Source organism: Echiichthys vipera, assembly GCF_963691815.1.
Source record: "Echiichthys vipera genome assembly, chromosome: 3".
Taxonomy (NCBI): domain Eukaryota; kingdom Metazoa; phylum Chordata; class Actinopteri; order Perciformes; family Trachinidae; genus Echiichthys; species Echiichthys vipera.
This window is the reverse complement of record NC_139828.1, coordinates 1,419,002-1,429,001: the sequence shown is the minus strand read 5'-3', so window position 1 is coordinate 1,429,001 and position 10,000 is coordinate 1,419,002. Positions and strand designations below refer to the sequence as shown.

General features: G+C 38.9%; 1 protein-coding gene across 1 annotated transcript in view; it reads left to right on the top strand.

Moving 5' to 3' along the window:
• Positions 1–10,000, top strand: part of LOC310966845 (inaD-like protein) — a gene marked incomplete at its 3' end in the record, with an annotated part of 108,963 nt that overhangs the window by 17,513 nt on the left and 81,450 nt on the right. Inside the window, exons 4-9 of the mRNA XM_083940774.1 lie at positions 629–757; positions 920–1,165; positions 1,240–1,342; positions 3,206–3,294; positions 7,641–7,770; positions 9,659–9,778. Of these exons, the coding sequence (XP_083796900.1) occupies positions 629–757; positions 920–1,165; positions 1,240–1,342; positions 3,206–3,294; positions 7,641–7,770; positions 9,659–9,778 (817 nt within the window). The remainder of the gene's footprint in view (positions 1–628; positions 758–919; positions 1,166–1,239; positions 1,343–3,205; positions 3,295–7,640; positions 7,771–9,658; positions 9,779–10,000) is intronic.

The following is a 10,000-nucleotide window of genomic DNA, read 5'->3' as shown; positions in this document are numbered from 1 at the left end:
TTTTAGTCATTTTGCATCTTTTTGTGGTGGTTTTGCATCTATTTTTAGTCATTTTGCATCTTTTTATGGTGGTTTTGCATCTATTTTTAGTCATTTTGCATCTTTTTGTGCTGGTTTTGCATCTATTTTTAGCCATTTTGCATCTTTTTGTGGTGGTTTTGCATCTATTTTTAGCCATTTTGCATCTTTTTGTGGTGGTTTTGCATCTATTTTTAGTCATTTTGCATCTTTTTGTGGTGGTTTTGCATCTATTTTTAGTCATTTTGCATCTTTTTGTGGTGGTTTTGCATCTATTTTTAGTCATTTTGCATCTTTTTGTGCAGGTTTTGCATCTATTTTTAGTCATTTTGCATCTTTTTGTGGTGGTTTTGCATCTATTTTTAGTCATTTTGCATCTTTTTGTGCAGGTTTTGCATCTATTTTTAGTCATTTTGCATCTTTTTGTGCAGGTTTTGCATCTATTTTTAGTCATTTTGCATCTTTTTGTGGTGGTTTTGCATCTATTTTTAGTCATTTTGCATCTTTTTGTGCAGGTTTTGCATCTATTTTTAGTCATTTTGCATCTTTTTGTGCTGGTTTTGCATCTATTTTTAGTCATTTTGCATCTTTTTGCGTCTCTGTGCTGCAGGAGTCGTGGGGTCACGTGGAGCAGATCCAGCTGGTGAACGACGGCTCAGGTTTGGGCTTCGGCATCGTGGGCGGGAGGACGAGCGGCGTGGTGGTGAGGACGCTCCTCCCACACAGCGTGGCCGACAAGGTGAGTCCACTGACGGGTATTTGACTTTTATTGTGAAGGATCTTCATGTATGTGACTTTTATTGTGAAGTGAAACGAGTGTAAAACGCTCTGCTCACTGTTTTAAGGAACCTTCTCTCTGATTGGTGCTCTTGCTCCCCCTCCCCCCCTCTCGTCCAATCAGGACGGCCGTCTCCGCACAGGTGACCACATCCTCCGCATCGGGGCGACGCCCACCACCGGCCTCACCAGCGACCAGGTGGTCCAGGTGCTGCAGGGCTGCGGGAGTCACGTGACCTTACTGATCGCCAGGGACCCCCGGGGTCAGAGGTCAGCGGCCCCGCCTCCCCCGCCGCCGCCCCCCTCGGCCCCCGTCGCATCCTTACCCCCCCGCCCCCCCAACCCGCCCCAACGCCGGCTCAGCAAGACGGTGAGAACCAGAGGAACCAGATCTCGGGGTCCTGCTGAGGCGGGTTCTTCACGTGGACTCTGTTTGTGTTTCAGCCGAACCTGGAGGGCTACGAGATCCACGAGGTCCCTCTGAGCAGGAAGGACGGGCAGGGCCTCGGCATCTCCATCATCGGGTACAACCCCAGGACCAGCTCAGGTGGGGCCGGGGGGGGGCGGGGGGACACCCGGGGGGGGGGGGGGGGCAGGGGGACACACGGGGTAACATGGGGACAGGAAGACACGGAGACACTTCCTGCTCCGTCCATATTCAACTCTTTATCTGCCCCAAGCGTTTAATGCTGACTCAGACGTGTCTCTGTTTACGGTGAACCTGCAAAAAGACTTTTATTGTGAAGGAGCTTCAGTTCTCTGACTTTTATTGTGAAGGAGCTTCAGTTCTCTGAAGTTTTATTGTGAAGGAGCTTCAATTCTCTGACTTTTATTGTGAAGGAGCTTCAGTTCTCTGACTTTTATTGTGAAGGAGCTTCAGTTCTCTGACTTTTATTGTGAAGGAGCTTCAGTTCTCTGACGTTTATTGTGAAGGAGCTTCAGTTTCTCTGACTTTTATTGTGAAGGAGCTTCAGATGTTTGACTTTTATTGTGAAGGAGCTTCAGATGTTTGACTTTTATTGTGAAGGAGCTTCAGTTCTCTGACTTTTATTGTGAAGGAGCTTCAGTTCTCTGACTTTTATTGTGAAGGAGCTTCAGTTTCTCTGACTTTTATTGTGAAGGAGCTTCAGTTTTCTGACTTTTATTGTGAAGGAGCTTCAGTTCTCTGGCTTTTATTGTGAAGGAGCTTCAGTTCTGACTTTTATTGTGAAGGAGCTTCAGTTCTCTGACTTTTATTGTGGAGGAGCTTCAGTTCTCTGAAGTTTTATTGTGAAGGAGCTTCAATTCTCTGACTTTTATTGTGAAGGAGCTTCAGTTCTCTGACTTTTATTGTGAAGGAGCTTCAGTTCTCTGACTTTTATTGTGAAGGAGTTTCAGTTCTCTGGCTTTTATTGTGAAGGAGCTTCAGTTCTCTGACGTTTATTGTGAAGGAGCTTCAGTTCTCTGGCTTTTATTGTGAAGGAGTTTCAGTTCTCTGACGTTTATTGTGAAGGAGCTTCAGTTCTCTGAAGTTTTATTGTGAAGGAGCTTCAATTCTCTGACTTTTATTGTGAAGGAGCTTCAGTTCTCTGACTTTTATTGTGAAGGAGCTTCAGTTCTCTGACGTTTATTGTGAAGGAGCTTCAGTTCTCTGACTTTTATTGTGAAGGAGCTTCAGTTCTCTGACGTTTATTGTGAAGGAGCTTCAGTTCTCTGACTTTTATTGTGAAGGAGCTTCAGTTCTCTGACTTTTATTGTGATGGAGCTTCAGTTATGTAGCTTTTATTGTGAAGGAGCTTCAGTTCTCTGACTTTTATTGTGAAGGAGCTTCAGTTATGCAGCTTTTATTGTGAAGGAGCTTCAGTTCTCTGGCTTTTATTGTGAAGGAGCTTCAGTTCTCTGACTTTTATTGTGAAGGAGCTTCAGTTCTCTGACTTTTATTGTGAAGGAGCTTCAGTTCTCTGACTTTTATTGTGAAGGAGCTTCAGTTCTCTGACTTTTATTGTGAAGGAGCTTCAATTCTCTGACTTTTATTGTGAAGGAGGGACGGGAATAGGGGGGACAAGGGGACACACAAGGAGCTTCAGGTATTTGACTTTTATTGTGAAGGAGCTTCAGTTATGCAGCTTTTATTGTGAAGGAGCTTCAGATGTTTGACTTTTATTGTGAAGGAGCTTCAGTTATGCAGCTTTTATTGTGAAGGAGCTTCAGTTATGTAGCTTTTATTGTGAAGGAGCTTCAGTTCTCTGACGTTTATTGTGAAGGAGCTTCAGTTATGTAGCTTTTATTGTGAAGGAGCTTCAGTTCTCTGACGTTTATTGTGAAGGAGCTTCAGTTCTCTGACTTTTATTGTGAAGGAGCTTCAGTTATGCAGCTTTTATTGTGAAGGATCTAATAATAATAATGACGTTTCCTCTCCTCTCCGGTCCAGATGCGGTCGGCGTGTTTGTGAAACACGTGGTTCCCGGCAGCGCTGCGGACCACAGCGGAAACATCCGGGTCCACGACCGACTGCTCGCCGTGAGAACGTTTCAAACATGAATGAATGAAACAAAAACATGAACGAATGAAACAAAAACATGAACGAATGAAACAAAAACATGAACGAATGAAACAAAAACATGAACGAATGAAACAAAAACATGAACGAATGAAACAAAAACATGAACGAATGAAACAAAAACATGAACGCATGAAACAAAAACATGAACGAATGAAACAAAAACATGAACGAATGAAACAAAAACATGAACGAATGAAACAAAAACATGAATGAATGAAACAAAAACATGAATGAATGAAACAAAAACATGAACGAATGAAACAAAAACATGAACGAATGAAACAAAAACATGAACGAATGAAACAAAAACATGAACGAATGAAACAAAAACATGAAAGAATGAAACAAAAACATGAACGAATGAAACAAAAACATGAATGAAACAAAAACATGAACGAATGAAACAAAAACATGAACGAACGAAACAAAAACATGAACGAATGAAACAAAAACATGAACGAATGAAACAAAAACATGAACGAATGAAACAAAAACATGAACGAATGAAACAAAAACATGAACGAATGAAACAAAAAGATGAATGAATGAAACAAAAACATGAAGGAATGAAACAAAAACATGAACGAATGAAACAAAAACATGAACGAATGAAACAAAAACATGAACGAATGAAACAAAAACATGAATGAATGAAACAAAAACATGAACGAATGAAACAAAAACATGAATGAAACAAAAACATGAACGAATGAAACAAAAACATGAACGAATGAAACAAAAAGATGAATGAATGAAACAAAAACATGAACGAATGAAACAAAAACATGAACGAATGAAACAAAAACATGAATGAATGAAACAAAAACATGAACGAATGAAACAAAAACATGAACGAATGAAACAAAAACATGAACGAATGAAACAAAAACATGAAGGAATGAAACAAAAACATGAAAGAATGAAACAAAAACATGAACGAATGAAACAAAAACATGAACGAATGAAACAAAAACATGAAAGAATGAAACAAAAACATGAACGAATGAAACAAAAACATGAACGAATGAAACAAAAACATGAACGAATGAAACAAAAACATGAACGAATGAAACAAAAACATGAACGAATGAAACAAAAACATGAACGAATGAAACAAAAACATGAACGAATGAAACAAAAACATGAACGAATGAAACAAAAACATGAACGAATGAAACAAAAACATGAACGAATGAAACAAAAACATGAACGAATGAAACAAAAACATGAACGAATGAAAGAAAAACATGAACGAATGAAAGAAAAACATGAACGAATGAAACAAAAACATGAACGAATGAAACAAAAACACGAACGAATGAAACAAAAACATGAACGAATGAAACAAAAACATGAACGAATGAAACAAAAACATGAATGAAACAAAAACATGAACGAATGAAACAAAAACATGAACGAATGAAACAAAAACATGAACGAATGAAACAAAAACATGAACGAATGAAACAAAAACATGAACGAATGAAACAAAAACATGAACGAATGAAACAAAAACATGAACGAATGAAACAAAAACATGAACGAATGAAACAAAAACATGAACGAATGAAACAAAAACATGAACGAATGAAACAAAAACATGAACGAATGAAACAAAAACATGAACGAATGAAACAAAAACATGAACGAATGAAACAAAAACATGAACGAATGAAACAAAAACATGAACGAATGAAACAAAAACATGAACGAATGAAACAAAAACATGAACGAATGAAACAAAAACATGAACGAAGAAACAAAAACATGAACGAATGAAACAAAAACATGAACGAATGAAACAAAAACATGAAAGAATGAAACAAAAACATGAACGAATGAAACAAAAACATGAACGAATGAAACAAAAACATGAACGAATGAAACAAAAACATGAACGAATGAAACAAAAACATGAACGAATGAAACAAAAACATGAAAGAATGAAACAAAAACATGAATGAATGAAACAAAAACATGAATGAATGAAACAAAAACATGAACGAATGAAACAAAAACATGAATGAACGAAACAAAAACATGAACGAATGAAACAAAAACATGAATGAAACAAAAACATGAACGAATGAAACAAAAACATGAACGAATGAAACAAAAACATGAATGAACGAAACAAAAACATGAACGAATGAAACAAAAACATGAACGAATGAAACAAAAACATGAACGAATGAAACAAAAACATGAACGAATGAAACAAAAACATGAACGAATGAAACAAAAACATGAACGAATGAAACAAAAACACGAACGAATGAAACAAAAACATGAACGAATGAAACAAAAACATGAATGAATGAAACAAAAACATGAACGAATGAAACAAAAACACGAACGAATGAAACAAAAACATGAACGAATGAAACAAAAACATGAACGAATGAAACAAAAACATGAACGAATGAAACAAAAACATGAACGAATGAAACAAAAACATGAACGAATGAAACAAAAACATGAACGAATGAAACAAAAACATGAACGAATGAAACAAAAACATGAATGAATGAAACAAAAACATGAACGAATGAAACAAAAACATGAACGAATGAAACAAAAACACGAACGAATGAAACAAAAACATGAACGAATGAAACAAAAACATGAACGAATGAAACAAAAACATGAACGAATGAAACAAAAACATGAATGAATGAAACAAAAACATGAACGTATGAAACAAAAACATGAACGAATGAAACAAAAACATGAATGAATGAAACAAAAACATGAACGAATGAAACAAAAACATGAACGAATGAAACAAAAACATGAACGAATGAAACAAAAACATGAACGAATGAAACAAAAACATGAATGAATGAAACAAAAACATGAAGGAATGAAACAAAAACATGAACGAATGAAACAAAAACATGACTGAATGAAACAAAAACATGAAGGAATGAAACAAAAACATGAACCAATGAAACAAAAACATGACTGAATGAAACAAAAACATGAATGAAACAAAAACATGAGCGAATGAAACAAAAACATGAATGAATGAAACAAAAACATGAACGAATGAAACAAAAACATGAATGAAACAAAAACATGAGCGAATGAAACAAAAACATGAACGAATGAAACAAAAACATGAACGAATGAAACAAAAACATGAACGAATGAAACAAAAACATGAACGAATGAAACAAAAACATGAACGTATGAAACAAAAACATGAACGAATGAAACAAAAACATGAATGAAACAAAAACATGAACGAATGAAACAAAAACATGAATGAATGAAACAAAAACATGAACGAATGAAACAAAAACATGAACGAATGAAACAAAAACATGAAAGAATGAAACAAAAACATGAACGAATGAAACAAAAACATGAATGAATGAAACAAAAACATGAACGAATGAAACAAAAACATGAATGAAACAAAAACATGAACGAATGAAACAAAAACATGAACGAATGAAACAAAAACATGAACGAATGAAACAAAAACATGAACGAATGAAACAAAAACATGAACGAATGAAACAAAAACATGAATGAAACAAAAACATGAACGAATGAAACAAAAACATGAACGAATGAAACAAAAACATGAACGAATGAAACAAAAACATGAACGAATGAAACAAAAACATGAATGAATGAAACAAAAACATGAACGAATGAAACAAAAACATGAACGAATGAAACAAAAACATGAACGAATGAAACAAAAACATGAACGAATGAAACAAAAACATGAACGAATGAAACAAAAACATGAACGAATGAAACAAAAACATGAACGAATGAAAGAAAAACATGAACGAATGAAAGAAAAACATGAACGAATGAAACAAAAACACGAACGAATGAAACAAAAACACGAACGAATGAAACAAAAACATGAACGAATGAAACAAAAACATGAACGAATGAAACAAAAACATGAATGAAACAAAAACATGAACGAATGAAACAAAAACATGAACGAATGAAACAAAAACATGAACGAATGAAACAAAAACATGAACGAATGAAACAAAAACATGAACGAATGAAACAAAAACATGAACGAATGAAACAAAAACATGAACGAATGAAACAAAAACATGAACGAATGAAACAAAAACATGAATGAATGAAACAAAAACATGAACGAATGAAAGAAAAACATGAATGAATGAAACAAAAACATGAACGAATGAAACAAAAACATGAACGAATGAAACAAAAACATGAACGAATGAAACAAAAACATGAACGAATGAAACAAAAACATGAATGAATGAACTAAAGCGTGCGTCCGTGCGTCCGTCCTCAGCTGGACGGCGTCAGTCTCCACGGTCGGACCAATCAGGAGGTTCTGGAGGTGATGAAGCAGACGGGCCCGACTGTGGTTCTGTCTGTGGTCCGGAAGAAAACCAGAACCCTGGAGAGGTCCCTGGATAAAGGTAGACTCACTTAAAGCTACATTCTCTCTAATGTCCACTTAAAGCTGCATTCTCTCTAATGTCCAGCAGGAGGAGACTCCACTTAAAGCTGCATTCTCTCTAATGTCCAGCAGGAGGAGACTCCACTTAAAGCTGCATTCTCTCTAATGTCCAGCAGGAGGAGACTCCACTTAAAGCTGCATTCTCTCTAATGTCCAGCAGGAGGTGACTCCACTTAAAGCTGCATTCTCTCTAATGTCCAGCAGGAGGAGACTCCACTTAAAGCTGCATTCTCTCTAATGTCCAGCAGGAGGAGACTCCACTTAAAGCTGCATTCTCTCTAATGTCCAGCAGGAGGAGACTCCACTTAAAGCTGCATTCTCTCTAATGTCCAGCAGGAGGAGACTCCACTTAAAGCTGCATTCTCTCTAATGTCCAGCAGGAGGAGACTCCACTTAAAGCTGCATTCTCTCTAATGTCCAGCAGGAGGAGACTCCACTTAAAGCTGCATTCTCTCTAATGTCCAGCAGGAGGAGACTCCACTTAAAGCTGCATTCTCTCTAATGTCCAGCAGGAGGAGACTCCACTTAAAGCTGCATTCTCTCTAATGTCCAGCAGGAGGAGACTCCACTTAAAGCTGCATTCTCTCTAATGTCCAGCAGGAGGAGACTCCACACTTAAAGCTGCATTCTCTCTAATGTCCAGCAGGAGGAGACTCCACTTAAAGCTGCATTCTCTCTAATGTCCAGCAGGAGGAGACTCCACTTAAAGCTGCATTCTCTCTAATGTCCAGCAGGAGGAGACTCCACTTAAAGCTGCATTCTCTCTAATGTCCAGCAGGAGGAGACTCCACTTAAAGCTGCATTCTCTCTAATGTCCAGCAGGAGGAGATTCCACTTAAAGCTGCATTCTCTCTAATGTCCAGCAGGAGGAGAGTCCACTTAAAGCTGCATTCTCTCTAATGTCCAGCAGGAGGAGACTCCACTTAAAGCTGCATTCTCTCTAATGTCCAGCAGGAGGAGACTCCACTTAAAGCTGCATTCTCTCTAATGTCCAGCAGGAGGAGACTCCACTTAAAGCTGCATTCTCTCTAATGTCCAGCAGGAGGAGACTCCACTTAAAGCTGCATTCTCTCTAATGTCCAGCAGGAGGAGACTCCACTTAAAGCTGCATTGTGTCGCGTCAGGGGCTCGTGTCGTGTCAGGGGCTCGTGTCACGCCAGGGGCTGGTGCGCCCTGCAGATGACTCTCGTCGTGTCTCAGACTCAAACGTGCTGAAGTTGTTTAAGTTCCTGAAACTTTGTGATTATTGTTTTGTATTAAAACAAAAAGAGCGCTGAAGTTATCGCAGCGCTGCTTCCTATTTCCTGTCCGCTCAGATTACGATGACTAATCTGTTTACTGCTCGCCGTAATTTCCCCGCGGTGTCGGGGGGGAAAAGCCTGCGAGTCCGCGGAGATTAATTCACCGCGGCAGGGTCATTTTTTAAGGAGCGGTCAGACTCCAGACCAGAGGAGCGGGGGGGGGGGGGGGTGCAGGGCTCTTATCTCCTCCAGACGACTCCTTTTATTCCATTACCTGGAAAGTTCCGCGCCTCTCTTCTTATATCGGGCTCTTTCCCGCGGCTCCGTTATCCGCGCAGACTCACGATGAACCTGTCAGTGAGGAGGTCAGAGGTCAGGGCGGCGAGGGGGCCGCAGCCTCGATGAGAGAGGAGATAAAGTTTACTCTCTGCTGCAGCAGGAAAATATACGGTTAAAATATAAAGTGTGTGTGTGTGTGTGTGTGTGTGTGTGTGTGTGTGTGTGTGTGTGTGTGTGTGTGTGTGTGTGTGTGTGTGTGTGTGTGTGTGTGTGTGTGTGTGTGTGTGTGTGTGTGTGTGTGTGTGTGTGTGTGTGTGTGTGTGTCAGTGGAGAGGGAGTCGTCTCGTGTGTCACTGCGGAGGTCGTTGGAGGTCAAAGCTCGCTCGTCAGGGTTCGACCCGAGTCTGGAATCACCGACGTACCTGAACACAACACAGCAACCGAGGGGTGAGCACACACACACACACACACACACACACACACACACACACACACACATTTAATATCTTTTATTTATGTTCACACTTAACAAGAACTCATTGGACACTCACGCAAAACTCTGACCCAAAGACCTCAGACAGAAGCTTCAGACGAGCCGACGTGTGAAACAGGAAGTGGATGGATGGCGTGGGCTCTGATCGCGTGTGCAGGCGTGTGCAGACGTGTGCA